Here is a 17945-nt window from a genome sequence, read left to right on the forward strand (position 1 = left end):
TTTTACAAAAATACTTTCATAAGAACTTGGTGCAATAAATAGAGGAAATAGTACCATCAGCATGTGACTTTGGTGGAAAATGAGACTCAGATGATATAACTTGATGTGATAGCGGAAGAACCACTATTTGGATCATGGTACTAGAGGATCATAGATTTATTTCTGGAAGGACTTTAGAGGCCCTCTAGTTTTGTCTCCTAATTTTACAGAAGAGGTAACTGAGGTCCTGAGTGGTTGAGGGACTTGCCCAAGGTCACCCAGTTCATATCAGTGTGAGATTTGAACCAAGGTCCTCCAACTGTAAAATTTTCCATTGTATCATGCTGCTAAATCTAGTGTGTTTCCCCCATTACACCATTACTAAATGTGTATTTTCCATGATTGTGGACTCTAAGTTGTCTAACCCTAATATTTATACCTCCAACTCATTTCCTTCAAGGCCACTTAAGAATAAAACAAGTGATTTAACTACTACACCCATATTTTTTATAGCTTTTTTAGTGCTTCATGACACTTGGGAGCCATTGTCTCATTTGATCCTTTGAAGCGGATAGGACAAAGAATATGGCTCTATTTCACAAATGAGGAAACGCAGTCCCAGAAATGCAATAGAATTGAGTTGTCCAAAATCACAGACGTATTTAATGACAGAGCCAAGACTGGAACCTTAATTTCCTGAGTGTCTACAGAACTCTCAGCACCACACAGTTCTGTTTTTCTTTTTTTTTATTGGAGCCAAGAGTGTCAGATACATGTATACTCACTTGCACTGCCTTGTTCTTCTCTTTAACAAATTCCCCTGTGTCTGTTCCTTTTAGTCTGAGTCTAGTGTCACTGTTACCTGCACTGAGGGCAAGTGGAACAAACAGGTATCATGTGAACCTGTGGACTGTGGCATCCCTGACCAGTATCACGTCTACCCAGCAACCTTCTCCTGTCTTGAAGGTACCACATTTGGCAAGAAATGTTCCTTCCAGTGCCGTCTCCCAGCTCAGCTGAAAGGTACTGTATGTCTACTATGACTACTTACTTTAGACCATAGGAGGCTTTGGAGAACCTTTGAAAGGAAAAAGATAGGGATATGTGTGTGTGTGTATATTTATGCATTATATATGTATGTATATATGTATTATATTTCATTTGTGTTTATTTATTACTAAAAACTTGATAGTAGCGGGTTATAACCAAGATTTTCTTTATACTGGAGTCGAATTTGCTGCTGATCTAAAACTCCATTTATTTATTTAATGCAGTATCCCTGGGGGCTTGGGTAAAAGGCAAAACAGAAACAACAACCAAAACATTGAAGAGACTGTCAAGGATATTTGTCCCTTGAGAGTCCTATGAAATCTGGCAGGGGGGTAATGTGAGGAAAAGAATAAAATAGAATCCAAACCAATACATCCATTTACTAATTATACGACTTTGGAAACTCACTTTCCCTCTCCAGGGCCTCAGTTTCCTTCTCTGTCAAGTAAGTGTGTTAAACTAGATCTCTGCCTACTGGCTTCCTTGGATTTCTTCAAGTCTCAACTAAAATCTCACTTTCTACAGGAAGTCTTTCCCAATGGCCCTTAATTCTAGTGCCTTTCCTCTGTTGATTTCAAATTTACCCTGCGTATAGCCTTATTTGTTTGTATATCTATTTATTTCGATGTTATCCTGTACATAATATCTTGCGTATTCTCTCCCCCATTAGACTGACAGCTCCCTGAGAACAAGGACTATCTTTTACTTTTCTGGTGTAGCTCCACCACTGAGCACAATGCCTGGCACATACTAGGTGTTTAATCAGTGTTTATTGGTTGACCGAATGGCTTGACTAGATGACCAGTAAGATCCCTTGCATCTCTAAAAGCCTATCCATATCCTATATAATTCTTTGCACCAGGATTCCTTCCAGTTCTATCATTCTGAATTCTAAGGTTCCTTCCACTTCTGATATCCTGTGCTTCTGCTTTCACTGATGCAAGTGTACTAGAGGAAGAAAGAAACAATGAATGAGAAGCACATATGAGATCACCATCTGACAGAAAAAAGCAAAACAAAATCAGAGCCTGTTTTTGACACTGACTGGCAACGTAGAACTGTTCTTAGATAAGCCTAGCCATAAATCCCTCTCTGTCTTAGAGGATTCTCACTTTTTCTATCAGGGAATGCAGAAGGGTGTGTGGTTAGTTAGCAGTAATCCACAAACAGTGCTAGGACTAGTTGCAAGGGTTTTGATGATGATGATATATTTAATCATATCCATTATCAACTAAAACCCAGAAGGACTGTGGTTATCCCATGCCAAGTTAATTTGGTTCAGTTCAGAACAAGTCAATTTACTTTACTTCAACTCAGTTCATGAGTTATAACTGTAAGAGAGTATAAGGAAGGTATGGGGGATTATTTTAAAGGTAACAAGTAAGAGAATCAAGAAATGGAACAAAGAGACCCTTATCCTGAACTTTCATGGGCATGAGCTCAGAGGGATGCCAGCAATGCTACTGCATCACAAAGTCAATGGGATGTCCCCATCAACATTTATGCCCATTGTGAGAATGACCTTTACGTGAGGGACATTTGGTTCATTCCCTTCAAGTATCAGGTAGACACTGAGTTTAAAAAAAAGTATGAGGCCAGGACCATTCAACAGTAGGCATAGTGAAAAGTGGGTCTAAAAAGAGATTTGATTCAAGTTGGGAAACTTTAGGGGTCACCCCTGGAGAGGAGCTTCTATATTCCTATCATATGGAGCTCCAAGGACTGACCAACCTTTAGTGCAACCCACAAAATGCTGGATGGAAATAAACTGACCTGCTGGGGTCATTATTGCGCCTTGGGCCTTCGTTGCTGTCAGGTTGGGGATTGGAAGAGAAAAAGAAATGACCAAAGCAGTGAATGAGCAGTCAGAAGACTTCAGATTAAAGGGAAGAAGATTGTGGATGATTTCTGAGTGACAAGAGACTGATTCTGAATCCTTTGTTGATATTTCCTCTTTTTCTTTAGCCTTGGTCTGAGGAAACATGGGAAGGACATGATTTTTCTAATCTGCAAGTATATTACAGTGGAAAGAGCATAGAACACCTAGGTTCAGGTCTCACCTCTGACTCTTACTACCAAGGTGATCTTGGACAAGTCATTCAACCTCAGTTTCATCATCCTTAAAATGAGGAGGTTGGCCCAGATTGCCTGCAAGGGTGCTTCAGCTCTAAATCAATGGTCCTTTGATGACAGGACTTCCTAAATCCCACAATTCAATTCATTCCAATATCATTGAATAGTTATTCTCCAATAATGTCAAGAATTGATTTCAGTGCTTGGTCTGAAATAACTAAGAAGAGGGTAACAACTTGAAGGTACTGGTGAGGCCTAGAAGCCACTAGAAGTGCTAGCACTACCACCAGGTATCCCCTCTAATCCTCTCTACTCATCTGAGCTAAGACGTAAGGTGTATTAATAACTCCAGACGGAAATCACACTCCTCATCTCAATCAGAGGCCCCTGGGGATGGAAGCTGTATAAATTAGCATTGATTATTAGCATTTTTATTTTGGTTAATAATAATTTCTAATCAGAATAATTTGCACCCACCTGCATGTATCTTTCTCTACCAGCTCCTTTTCATCCCCATGTTCCCTTCCCGCATACTGTCTCTCAAGGGGGTGTCAGAGGCCCCCACAATGGAAAAGAGGTCCCCGTGAGAATGATCACCTTGATCATCTATGTTAATTGCTCATATCCTTTCCCCTTAATAATCATACATGGATGCCACTGGGAGGATTCACCCGTTTGGACTGATTGTTGTCTTGAAATGTACTGATTGTCAATCTCACCTGGTGCTCTGTCTTCAAAACCTAGGGAAAGAATCCTGCCTGGACCAGCTAGAATCAAGGGCAGGAGGAAGGTTTGTCTTCACTAAGATTGGATGACTTAGGTGACCCTTCTTTCATTAGAACTTTGGGGATGAGAGAGTGTGAAGGGAGCTCCTAGCTCCCAACTTTCTCTATGGGTCCTTCTTTATTTTGCTGCAAAATGCCCCTTAAGGTGGCAATCATCATGGGCTAAATTCAAGCTTCCTGCCTTTGTAGTAGCTACATAAATGTGTTGACATGCCCTCTTTTCCTGCATGTGCTCTTCCCCTATTTGGGCCTTGGGACAGGCACAGCCTTCTTGAACATTGTGCTCATCTATGGGCAGTGAGGATCACATAGCCTATGTCCAGAATGGGCTCTCCCCAGCTATGTAAGAAAATGAAGGGTTCAGTTCTTTCTTTTTTTTCTAGTTATCAAATCTAATCTGTTGTTATTTCAGGTACCTTGCCTAGTTGCTTAGACCTCCTAAAACTCAGGAATTTCCCATGTTCAACTTCAGAGATCATCTAGTTTGCCCTCTCATTTCCCAGAGGAGGAAACTGAGAGGCTAAATAACCTAAGATCATACTGCCAGTGAAAATCACAGGTGGGATTTGAACACAGGTCTTCTGACTCCAGAGTCAGGCTTCTCTCCACTGTAGCATACTGTCTTCTTTTCTCTTGACTCCCCAGCTCAAAAGTCTTACTATATCATGTTGTTTCCTTTAATAAATTATATTCATGTGACATTATGATATTTATCAAATTCTCTAAGTCAAGATCTCTGAAAGGATCAAAAAAAAAAAAAAAGAAAGAAAAGGTAAAGATGTTCTTTGCATTATAGCTTGCAGAAAGATGTAGTAGGAGTCTACTTTTCTCAACTGTGCCTGAATCCTAACCCCTTCCCTTCCAGGTCAGTGTCTTAATGTTCCTTATAATGACCTCATCTCCCCTCCCCTTGGGGTTTCCTAATATACCTGATCTTCTTCCGATATACCTAATCTAATATATCTGTCTTCTCAGGGTAAAGAGATATTATTTACTTACCAGAATCAGAAGAACACTGGCCTGGAAGTCAGGAGGCCAAACTGTTAGTACTAAGTCCGCTACTTGGCCTTGGACCAGTCACTCTCTCCTTTCCATCCCCTCTCCAAGCCTCATCTTCATTCTTTGTAAAATGAGGGGGTTGAGCTAGTGTTTTAGGCTCCTTCTGTAACTAACAGTTTACATTATTATGTTCCATGTTTTAGGGTCCTCTCTAAGATTCTTGTTTTAGGGCAGGATAAAAGGGTTTTCACTGTTACTTTATATAGCTTTAAGGTTTGCACAGTGTTTTGAAGCTTTGTAAGCTCCTGACCTTGCAGGAATGTTTGTATAAATCAATACCTTTTCAGTCATATCAAGTGGGTGAAAATCACAAATCCTTCCCCTTAGATGGGAAGTTGGTGAAATCATAGCTCACCTAAGGACAATTTAAGATGCCACTTTGAAAGCTGGGTCATGGGAGGACTTCCTTTGAAGAGCGAACTATGCAGATGTGCCTTTTTTGGGTCTTCTGTTATATTTGAGAGATGCAGCTTGGCATAATGTCAAGGCTTTGACTTTAGAATGAGTAGACTTGGGTTCAAGTCCTCATTCTACCACTTACCAGTTGTGTGATATTATAAAAGATATTTCCCTTCTCTGGGCCTTGGTTTCCTCTTCTGAAAAACAGGAGTAATAAAACTTGACCTTCCTTCTTCAAAGGGTCATCATTCAAATGAGATCATTGATAATAAAGCCTTAGCATGCTATGTAGAAATGACAACTCATTACTTTGGAGATGATCTCACCAGTTTCTCCCTCTGTCTTTCTTTCTGTCTCCATCTCAATCTTTATCTTTGTCTTCTGACTTTCTGTCTCTGTCTCTCTTTGTCTCACCCTGTCTTTGTCTGTTTCTCCATCTCTCTGTGTCTGTTTCTCTTTTTCTCTTAGCAGATTTTGTAAACGATCATGGCTGTCCATTAGTTTTATTACCTTTAGACACATAAGACTTCATGCAATTCAGCCATCCAAGTGAAATTAGATTTGCCCATACTCTTACCAGGAGGGCCCAATTTTAATGAACAATTGACATACTTTTTGAATTGCCAAATGATTTTTAACTCTTTGATATCCCTGGAGCCTAGGGATGAATGAGGCCTTGGAACCCCATCAATATAAAAACATGTTCTTCTATGAGGCCTTAATTCTTCTGTTTTTGTCTTCTTTAGTGTTTCCCTGGCCTAGCAACCATAAGGATTTCAGATGTGTTTCTTAATGTACAACAACCAGTCTGAAGCTTTTCCCCTCTTCCTTTTGTTTTTGCTAATTCCCAAATAACTCTCTTCCTTTATTATGTTCCCTCTTATGGGTCCTTCTTCATCCTCTCCCAGATCCACATTCCTTTTCAGTCTGTTGCTTCCTCAATTTCCAATGTTCTGTTCAGTTTGCTGAACGTCTACTATGGGTCTTTTTATCATCTGATACCCCAATGATCTGCTTTTCTTTTAGCCTCCGTGAATAAATTTGACTTCTCTTCTATGATAGCACCAACAATCCTTCAGTCATAGGGTTTGGGAGCTCCTCTCTTTCCTGATATAACTGTTTCTCAGTGGATTTGGAGTCAGAGGACCTGGGAATGAAACTTTGTTTTGCTGCTCTCTAATTGGACAAGTCACTTAGTCTAAGACACCTTCCAGGCTAAAATAATTAACTCCAAACTATTCCTTTTTGTCATTAGGGATCCCCACTGTACTCTTGTAAACCAATGGTATAAACTTGGATTCTTTACTTATGAGGGGAAAAAAATGCCAGACCTCTCCCTCAAACTCACTAATAGGTCATAACCCCAGAAACTTTCCTGTTATGCTCCCTTCCAAGTCCTGCTTGGGCCATGGGCTACTGGGCAGTAGCCTGACCTATGGCCTAGACTCAATGTCTCTACATAATAAAATGTCTGGCTCCAATACCTCCAGTGGTTTCCAGACAATGGTACTAAGTGAACATCACTAGGTAATGAAGTAAGAGAAAAGGAAGTGATTGGAGCATGTAGTCCCTGATGCCCAAGAAGCCTCACCACTTTGCAGGAAACTGAATGAATCACCCTCTCATTGCTGCTGGCTCATCTATTTGTTGACGTCAAACTTTCCAGAGTTTGTAATATAACAGTTCATCAACACAGAAGCATCTGCTGTGTTTGTAGATGCTGGCCTTTACTTCACTCACTGGATGAATCATACAAGACAAGGAAGAGGAGAAAGAAGAGGAAAAGGAACCAAGTACTAAAGAGGAGCGCCTCGATAATTTGATAAATGTGCAAAGGAATGAGAGAAAGGGACCGTACAATTTAATGGGGAGGAAGGAAGATAGGAGATGCTCTGCGTTGCCAGGACAAGAAGGATGTTGAGAAATATGAATTTCTTCTCCTCTCTTGTCTCAGGGAAGCTTTAGCCAAGTTGCTTCACTGTAATATATGATTTCACAGGATAAGGACAACCTCACTGTATTTTACTTTTAATTTGCCAAACCCACGCAGACCAGCTCACCGAGGATGGCCAGCTCAACTATGAGCATAGGCACGGTATATATTGGGAAGTGTCATTCATGTGAGTCCATCAACAAAGTTTAGCCTGACAGGAATTTGAAAAGCATGATTTTCAGTAACAACTGGAGGCCTACAAAACCTCTGAAATTTCCCTTGAAGCCCAGGCAAGCCAGCTAGCATCTACATTCTGTTAGGTGGAACCATAGACGTACAGAGAGAAGAATGAACCAATCTCGTGTCATGAGCATGCCACTATGAGATTTGTTAGTAGGTCCTGATTTCAGGGGAGGCTACCTATTCTTATTTTGACTGGTCACTCCCGCTTTCACCTCTTGATCTGAGGTTTTTTATATGTAAAATGAGATTGAGGGAGAAGATGACCCTCTAGGTCCACTTAATAGTATAGCAAGATTTTTTTTTGACTTGAGAATCAGGGGGTATGGGTTTATACTGTAGTCATGACTTTAGCAGCTTGTCTCTCTCTGTGATTTTGAATAAACCACTCCATTTCTACAGACATCAGTTTTCTCTATGATATATAGCTTATAGACTCAATGGTTCCTAAGATCATTTCTATCTTTAGAGTTCCATATTCTATTATCTGACATATTCTATGGTCTTTATAGTCTTACCATACTAAGTATTAGCATTCTATATTCTAAGGCAAATTCTAACTTGAAAAATATTCCAATTTGACATAATTCATATTGTTAATACAGTTTGTATATTTCCACTCTCCCATTGATTTCTAATGCTAATCCTAAATACATCCTCCCAGCAGGAAATAATAGCTTTCTGACATGTATGGAAGACGGGTTGTGGTCCTTCCCGGAGGCACTTTGTGAACTGATGTGCCTCGCCCCTCCCATTATGCCCAATGCTGATCTCCAGACTGCTCGGTGTCGGGAGGACAAGCACAAAGTAGGCTCCTTTTGCAAGTACAAGTGCAAACCAGGGTACCACGTGCCAGGTTCCTCTCGGAAGTCAAAGAAGTAAGTGAAGCTGAAGATGTAAGTAGGGCGTGTGGAGGAAGGAAAGTTGATCAGTGGGCATCTGAATCTAGTATTACATGTTAGATGAATACATTATCATAGCATTGCAACGAATCCATTATTCCATATTGTTCTCTTGTGGCTTCTAGGGTGAAATCAGTGCATTAATCAACAACTTTTTACTGAGTACCTATTATAGTAGCAATCCCTCTGCTACTATGGGGGCATCGAATGCAAGAGTACCCCCCTACAACATCCCTAAAAATGGTCATCCAGCCTGTGTTTGATTCCAGAATCAGAGAGTTCACTGCCTTCCAAGATAATTCATTCCACTGGTTGGAATGAATAGAACTCCCACCTATTATTGGTTCTAGTTCTTCCCTCTGGAATAACACAAAATAAATGTCATTCTTTCCTCGTATGTCATGCCTTCACATTTTATCTGGAATTCAGTTTCCTCGCATATAAAATAAGGGGATTGGACTAGATTTTTTTTTTCTGAGGTCTCTTTGAACTTTAAAATAAGCCCAGTAATTTATTAACTAATAAAAGTTAACTTAATGTTCACAGATCTTGGTTTTAGATCAAGACCCTGCCTCCCTTGAGTTGAGAGAGGCAGCCATAGTATAGCAGAAAGAATCTTTTCTTTGGAGACAGAAAACTTAGGTTCCAATCCTGTCTCCATTTCTTTCTACCTGTGTGATTCTGAGCAAGTTTCTCAACCTCTCTAAACCACAATTTCTTCATCTGAAAAAGGAGCTAGATAATTGCTAAGGTCCTCACCCACTCTGAGTCACAAAACCTTATTGATTAGTAGGCAAATATTGTCATCCATCATCCACTCCAACATAGGAGGTATACTGGCAAACTCTTTATGAAGTCAGTTAGACAAAACTTATTTCAAACATATTTTCAACGTGGTGTCCACTCCTTGGCGTTTGACATTGAAATTTGAATGTTTTGGATAGAAATTAATCTTTTTAGTCAGTTCATTCCAAAACATTAAATACTTTCTATGTGCAAGGCACTCATTCAAATGATTTCTCTTATTTCTTCTTGGAAGACGGGCTTTCAAGATTCAGTGTACCCAAGATGGCAGCTGGCTGGAGGGAGCCTGTGTACCTGTGACATGTGACCCACCCCCACCCAAGTTCCATGGGCTATACCAGTGTACCAATGGTTTCCAGTTCAATAGTGAGTGCAGGATCAAGTGTGAGGAGAGCGACATTTCTTCGGTAAGTGCCTTCATTCATTCGCTTAACCTCTGTTTGCCTCACTTAACCTCTGTTTGCCTCACTTAACCTCTGTTTTCCTCAACTATTAGATGTGGACAATTGCAACACTTTCTTCACCAGATTGTTGTGAGGATCGAATGAGATAATATCTGTAAAGTGCTAAACACAGTGCCAGGCATATAGCTGATATTTTAAAAATGCTTATTCCTTTCCCCATTTATTAATTCAACCAACATTTAAGTGGTGGCTATGTGCAGAGTACTGTGCCATGTCCTTCCTGTTCATCACAGAACTAAGATTAGGCAGTGTTTCAAGTTTTTCCTTCCTCTTTCTTTGATATTTTAAAGTGCAAGCTCACGTCCTCTGTGAATTATTTCCTGACTGTAGCCTTTAGTGATAGCCTCACTCCTCCCAGTACCTGGAGAGCTTATGTTCTGTATGCCAAGGCTTATCTGATTGTGTTTTATGGTACTATAGAGCTCTTTAGAAGGATGGTAGTGTACCATCAGCATGTTTCAGAAGTGGAATGCAAATCTGGATATTTCTGTACATCCTATCTCAAGTAGACCTCTAATATAGTAAGTTACTATATTATTTTGGATGAATATAATGATCATGGTGGCAGTAGTGGTTGTAATGGTGATACTGATGATGGTGGTAGATTTTTACATTTGAATTTATTATGTAACTGGAACCAGAGGACCTAAAACTGAAGGCTGGATCTGCTGCTTACTGCTTACATGACCTTTGCCATGTCGTTATACCCTCTTTATCTGTAAAATACACATTTGACTAAATAACCATCATGGTTCCTTCCAGCTCTAAGGATACAAAATAATGATAATGTTGATTGGGATAATGATGATTATGAAAAAACAATAATTTTATATTGAACACTTCTTATATACCTCCCTATAATTAGTACCATATAGAAGATAATTAAAACAAGGTCCCTCCTTACTACGAGCAATAATGTATCTGGAAAGGCATAAATAGCTCATGTGGAATAAACAATTTAAGATGGGGTCATGAATCTTCAGTCCCATGACAGTTAATGGAGGTGGAACTCCGTGTGGCCAAGAGTAGTCAGGGTCTAGGCAGCAACAGAAGCTGAACCAGGAAAAATGGGAAGGATCTAGGTCATTATAAGAGGGAGACACAGAAGACATTCCAGAAGGGGAGAACAATAGGAACTAAGACACAGACTTGGAGAAAAGTATGGTATAGGGTGACAGAAGAATAGCAGGCAGGCATTGGGAAATCATAGGAGGTTATATTAGATAAGTCTGTTCTGAAAGTCAGCCAGAAGAGTTAGACTTAATTCAGTAGACCAGTGGTATCAAATAAATAGAAACAGGGGCCAATAAACTATGCCTAAAGATCCCTGTGGGCCACATATTGACTTAGAAAACCACATGTGTTTATACACTTCTCTTTTTTAAAAAATTAATGCATCAACATGTTAAAATCAGATAAGAACTACATTTTAATCTGCTTCAACCACACTAGGAAGTATTGTGGACTGCATGTGGCTTTGGGGGCCACATGTGGATTGTGGGCCACACGTTTAACACCTCTGCAGTCAGCTATAGGAAGCCATTGTTTGTCTCTTAGGTGGGAAATGTTGGGATGAAAAGGATCATTTAGGGAGAATAGTCTGGCAGAAAGAGATTGGATAAATTATTTTTTCATTATTTATCCAATGTTTTATTTTTCCCCAATGACATGTGAAAACCTTTTTTTTTTTTTTACTATTTTTAAAATTTTGAATTCCAGATTCTCTTTCTCTCCTCCTCTCCACTCCCCCTCCTTGCCAACACGGTAAGCAATTTGATATAGGCTATGCATATGTAATCATGTAAAACACATTTCTATATTACTCATGTTGTGAAAGAAAACGAACCAAAACAAAAAGCATGAACAAAATAAAGTGAAAAACAATATGCTTCAGTCTTCATTCAGACTCCATCAGTTCTTTCTCTGGAGGCAGATAGCATTTTTCATCATGAGTCTCTTGGGATTGTCTTGGCTCCTTATATTGCTGAGAATAGCTAAGTCATTCATAGTTGATCATTGTACAATATTGCTGATATTATGTATGATGTTCTCCTGGTTCTGCTCACTTTACATCTTATCAGTTCATCTAAGTCTTTCCAGGTTTTTCTGAAATCCTCTTGCTCTTCATTTCTCATAGCATAGTATTCTGTCATAGTCATATACACAACTTGTTCAGCCATTCCCCAGTTGACTGGCATCCCTTCAATTTGCAGTTCTCTGCTACCACAGAAAGAGCTGCTATAAATATTTTTATACAAATAGGTCCTTTTCCCTTTGGTTGGACAGATTCTACAGAATTTCTAATTTTTCAAAATGCTTTCAAATGGATTTTTAATTTGATCCTCAGTCTATCCTTGTGGTTCGGGTAGCCCTGATAAAGGATTATTGTCCCTGTCTTGAAGATGAAGATCATAAAGTTTTAGAGCAGCAAATGACCTTAGAAGTCAGGTAGCCCAACATTCTCTCCATTCCCCATTTTACCAGTGAGGAAACTAAGACCAGTCACTAGTTTAGACCTCAGAAAAATTTGTAATTCTACAAGGTAGGAGTATCATACACAGTAGTGCAACCTCACTATAAAATGACTCAGGATCAGCGGGGGAATATGAAACATTTAAGAACTCACAAACATTATTAGGCTATATTTCTAATAAGAAGTAGCCCAGTGTTTCAGCTCCTAATTATAAAAAGCTGAAATCATAGGTTCTAGAGTATAAAAAAAAGACTTTATAGATCATCTTGGTCAAACACCCTCATTTTTACAGAGGAAGCAATTATTGGTCCTAAGAGTGAAATGATGTGCCAAAAGGCCTACAGCTGTGGATTTCACTTACATTAGGGGTAACAAAGTAAAATGTCTCATTGTTTGGCTTTGTAGAAAAGAATAATTCACAAATAGTTTGAGTCTACTTCATGATAGACTAGAATGCTACCTATTAGTCCGCTAAGCTGATGCTTGGTTTCAAAAAGTACATTTCCTGCTTAATTTGGAGGCAGCGACTTGAGTAAGATGCCAAAATGTATCTTACCATAATGTCATAAATGTGGGGCTGGAAGAGATATTAACAGTCATCTTTGCTCATCTCCCTCCCACCATTTTGCAGATGAATTAACTGAGGCCATGTCAGGGCAATTTGCCTAAGTTCATACACATAGTAAGGTGCAGAGCCAGGACTCAAATGCAGTCTCTCTGACTTGTAATTTAGTGTTCCCTCCTTAGTTCCCACACTACCTTTGTGCTCAAACTTACCTAACTTCCTATAGGTAGAGTACAGAAGATCATTCATCATTCTAGAGACTTGTGATTCTACATATGACTCATCAGTATAAACAGAGAAATACAACTATGAATAGAAGAATAAAATGACTGACTTTTTAGAAAGTCATGCAAAACATGGAACCCAACCTATTCAGGGTCATTTAGTCCATGGACCAGTGCCATTCAAAACTGAAGTTAGCAGCAAGTATCCTACCAAAATTCTATGTTCCTATTGAAGTTAAGGAGGCTTCCAAGGCTAAGTCTGACCTATTCACATTAGCTTAGCCCCAAATAAACTTTTTTTAATTTTTAAAATTTATTATTATTATTTTTGGTGAGGCAATTGGGGTCAAGTTACTTGACCAGGGTCACACAGCTAACAGGTGCCATGTGTGCAAGATCAAATTTGAACTCAGGGCCTCCTAACTTCAGGGTCAGTACACTATCTACTGTGCTACCTACCTGCTCTTCCCAAATAGACTAAATTGGTTGTATGGTCTCTGTGGACCAAGTATCCAGATTTTTTTTTTACTTGACTGGCTGGTAGATACAATTCAAGAATCCTTGAGTGCAATGAATATGTGTATTTATGGGCACAGGCACGTGTACATGCCAAGAAGGAAGAAAGGGGGCAAAGGACAGAGGCAGGAAGGGACAGATGCCATGATCTCCTTAGACTTCTTACAGAAAAAATTTTAGTAAGTGTTACACAAGCCGCTGTAGCAGCAAAGCCAAATAATATTCTGGCCGTGGTCATGTTATCAAACTGAAACCCAGTCTGTCTGAAGGCTGCCAAGTTACTTTCATGGCCAGCTTGTATTTAAAGAGAGGAAAATGTAAATTTATCGGAGGACTACAGAAGGGCTGTTTGGCAATCTGAGCAGGAACCTGGAATCAGGAGAGCAGGGTATCGCTTGTCAGTTCAAAGAATGAAGCATTCCTTGCCAAATAGCTTCTAATACAATCGACATTTCTGAGGTTATACTGAAAATGAATTTCCTCTACCCTCAGACCAACAACCTGAGAGCCAATTCTAGTATTCACCTCAGATTCCCTCTTGCTGCCTGTAAACATAGTACATGTGGATAGTACGGGACATTCAAAACCCAATCTCCTCTATCTCGCCAGCTCTTCTATTCTGGACACTGGGAAATATGCCTTGTTTCAAACACACAGGATGTATTGGGCTGTGTTTTTAACTTTTTTAAGTGCTTCACTGCATACTACTAAAAAAAAAATCCGTGCTTAGTAACCGTGTTATACATGGTTATAGTGGAAATAACCATTATTACACACATTTACCACAGTCTTGTGTTAAAGATGAAATTTACATGTACTATTTTATGAAAGCTTTTATTCTCAAGCAAACACTTTTTTCCTTCTTCCTCCCCCTCCCATTTCTTTCTTTGTTGTATAACTATTATAGGTCTATAGGATTCAGAAATAGGATGAACCTCAGAGATCATTTTACCTGAGAGGAAACTGAGACTTAGAGAGGAGTGTGTTGTCTAATCTGACAGCTTGTAAATGAGAGGCAGTAGGGTAGAGTGGAATGAATACTGACCTTGGAATCAGAGGACCTGAGTTGAAATCCACATCTGACATAGTTGATTACTTGTGTAATCTTAGGCAAATCACTTAACAACTCTGGACCTCTCTAAAATGAAGATTTTGGACTGGATACCTTGAAGGTTCCTGCCAGCTCTAGAACTAGAATTATATGAAAGAGCGAAGATAGGATTTGAACCAGAGACCTTTACCATTCAAATCCAGTGTTCTTTCCACTCTCCATCTAACACTGCTTCTCATATAAATGGTTTGGGGTTTCTGTTGCTTAGAACCTCACTTCTTGCTGTCTGATCAAATTAGAGGAGAGATTACAGGGAACAGGTATATCCCATCTGAGACTGTTTATGGCTTCAACCTATCCATATTCCCTATTAGTTTTGTGATTTGGTTTGATTGTGATCCAGTTCATATCTGTGATTTTGTTACTATACAAAACTCCCTGTGTGTAAATTCCCTCTATTCATTCAGATTTAGCAGTTCATCTCTAAGTTACAGTATTAGAGAGTTGGCTAGAACATTGAGAGGTCAAGTGACCTGCCTATGGTCACACAGCTGGTATGTATCAGAAACAGGGCTTGAACCCAAGTCTTCATGATTCCAAGGTTGGCTGTCTGTCCACTCTTCCATGCTGGCTCTCTTAGACATGCTTTTTTTTTTTGTCTCTGTTCCTGTATGATGTAGTAAATTATCTGGGCTCTGGTTACATCTGCTTGTCTCAGCCCAGGCCCTAAAAACAACAGGCTTTGCTTTGATGCTTTTACATATGCCCCCTAATCCTTTGATGAAGTTTGAGTCTGATACAGTGCTTCACAAAGGTCATGAGTATATCCTGTACAATCATTGTGCTGTGGGCAAAAGCACAGGGCTCCTGGCTCTGACTCGAATCAGCTATGTGACTTTGAACAGGTCACTTTTTTCTTGGCCTCAGTTTCTTCATCTATAAAATGAAGGCATTAGACTCAGTAATCTCTAGTTCTAACATCCTGGGAAGTGAGGCTTGTAAAATTAGAAAACAGATCTTCCTCTGATGCTCTGGCTAATAGTGTCTGGACTCTTTCTTGTTCTTACTTCAGTACGTCACCAGGAGCATGTGATGCTTCACCAAAGATGAATTTACCCTCCCTCACTTATCATCTCTGCTGTCAAGGTGCTTGACAACTTCCTCCCCAATGAATAGTTTGTGTTTGTCCTTCATTCTCGAAGAGGACCATGACATCAAGATGATGACATGACTTGCAGTTGACTTTGATTTGAGTGAGGGAGGGCTGTGAAAGGTCATCAACCTCACTTTCAACAAGGCATTCAAGAAAGCAGAAAGGCATACAGGTGTTCCAAAGTAGAAAGAACACAGTTGTAAGTTGTTGTATTCAACAGTTTGAGCTCAGGAAAGAAAGACGACCATGAGGGGTAGGGTAAAACACATAGATTCCAAATCAGCAGAAGCTGACTTGCTTCTTGACTATTGGAGTCTGGGCAGATCATTTAATCTGTTTCTTCCTTGGTAAAAAGAAGAGGTGGGACTAGATAATCTGAGGTGACTCCCACTTTGATTATTCTTTTCTGCTTTGTTATTTTACTTTCTTTTGGTTATTCTCTTAGCACCCAGCAAAGAACATGGTATATTTGTTGGTGGTGGGGTTGAGACCTGTGATTTTCCTAGTACTGGGAACTCCCTGTGAGACACCTCCAACCAATACAATTTGATGATTTACAGTCTTAGAGCCACTAAGATTTGGAATGACTTGACCAAAGTTACACAAGTAAGTTGTAGAATTGGGTTTCAAATCCAGGGCCTCTCACTCCAAAGCCATTGTGCCTTCCACTACATGGTATTGCCTTTTGCACACATGTACATTGTAAATGATTGCTAAATTAAATTCTAAAGTCCTTTCCAATGCTGATAATCCATGATCCTTCAAATAAGCAGAAAAAAAACCCTAAATGAGATCCATAGGATTGACATCCTGGGGTAGGAGAAAGAACGTTGGCTTTGGAGGGAGACGAACTGGGTTTGGATATCAGTTTGGTCACTCACTACCTGAGTGACCTTGGCCAAATCACTTTACCTATCAATTTTCAGTTTCTTCATCCATAAATTAATCTCTGAAGCCCTTCCAGTTCTAAATCTGTGATTTTATGATCAAGAAGGCATATTTCAAATTAAACAATCATAAAAGACTTTGAGATTCTCGAATAAAAGAATATAAGATGGAAATCTTGTAGTAGGAGTAAAAGAGAGGGGAAGGGAGGAGGCTAGGAAAATTCCAAGAAACCTGCGTAATTCCCTTCTGTTATAATAAGGCTGGTGGTGAGACAGAGGACATATATGCCACATGTAATGAACCGTGGTTCAAGGTATGGGGGTGGGGTGAAAGTAGAAGTCACCAGGAAGTTATGGAGAAATCAGTCTTTCACTTCAAAACAAGCTGATTTCCTGAATTCTTCAAAACCATGGTTATCAGAACCATGGTACTCTGCAGGATAACTTGCACCCCTCCATCCATATCCCAAGGATGACACATGGTTTCTGTAGAAAATGATACCCAAAACAAAGATTTCTAAGACCTTCAGAAAACAAGAGAGTGACAAAAGTCTGTGTGGGAGAGTGGAGATGGAGGGGTAGATGCTGATTACAGCTGATCCCCAAAAAAGATTTTAAGTATTTTAGGATTAAAACCTGTGATATGCCTCTGACCATGGTAGTAATAAGACACAAACAAGAAACTCATGCTTCTTTAGCAAGGAATCATGAAAGATCAACCATGGATCACAAGATCTAGACTTCTAGCCCCTTTCTTTTTACAGATGAGTAAACTGAGGCCCCAAGGGGTTAAGAGATAGTAAGTGGCAGATAACTGTGCTTTGAAACTGGGTTCTCTGCCTTAAAGCTCAGGACTCTTTCCATTGTAGGTGGTCCACCCCACAACAGAGATCATGATACCCATAATGAGCAAGAAGATGCTTAGTACCAGGCAGAACCTGACAGACTGGAGTGTAGAAAAAGTGTTTGCCTAAGAAAAGCTTTCAATAGACCATCCGGAAAGATGAAGGGAAGGCAATTTGGGATCCTGTAATGCATCCAGCCCATTCTGGGAATCACAAAAAGATTTACTGTAATGGTATTATCACCTTTAAAAGTGATAGTTTGCAAACTGCCTCTGATATTCCCCTGTGCGCGTGCACACACACACACACACACACACACACACACACACACATCACATACCATCCCCTTCCCAGTTAGTTGATTCTTGATGAAGTTCTTTCTTGTGTATTTATAATACCCTAGGCAGATAAGCAGGCACTGGGGTATAGGGAGGGAATATAGGCGAAGGAGAATTCATGTGGTTACTGTGTTGTTGAAAGGCACAAAGAAGTATGCTTGCCCTTAGATCTGCCCAGAAAATGCCATGAAACTTAGAAAATCCT

General features: G+C 39.7%; 1 protein-coding gene across 3 annotated transcripts in view; it reads left to right on the top strand.

Moving 5' to 3' along the window:
* The window catches only part of PAPPA (pappalysin 1), a 287476-nt gene that overhangs the window by 229359 nt on the left and 40172 nt on the right, over positions 1-17945 (top strand). For all 3 annotated transcript variants that reach the window (XR_011972082.1, XM_072631746.1, XM_072631747.1), the window contains 3 exons: positions 819-1002; positions 8186-8396; positions 9460-9631. Coding sequence is in view for 2 of the 3 variants with exons in the window: in XM_072631746.1 (XP_072487847.1) it covers positions 819-1002; positions 8186-8396; positions 9460-9631 (567 nt within the window). In the remaining variant the exon portion in view is untranslated. The remainder of the gene's footprint in view (positions 1-818; positions 1003-8185; positions 8397-9459; positions 9632-17945) is intronic.

Source organism: Notamacropus eugenii, chromosome 1 (genome assembly GCF_028372415.1).
Source record: "Notamacropus eugenii isolate mMacEug1 chromosome 1, mMacEug1.pri_v2, whole genome shotgun sequence".
Taxonomy (NCBI): Eukaryota; Metazoa; Chordata; class Mammalia; order Diprotodontia; family Macropodidae; genus Notamacropus; species Notamacropus eugenii.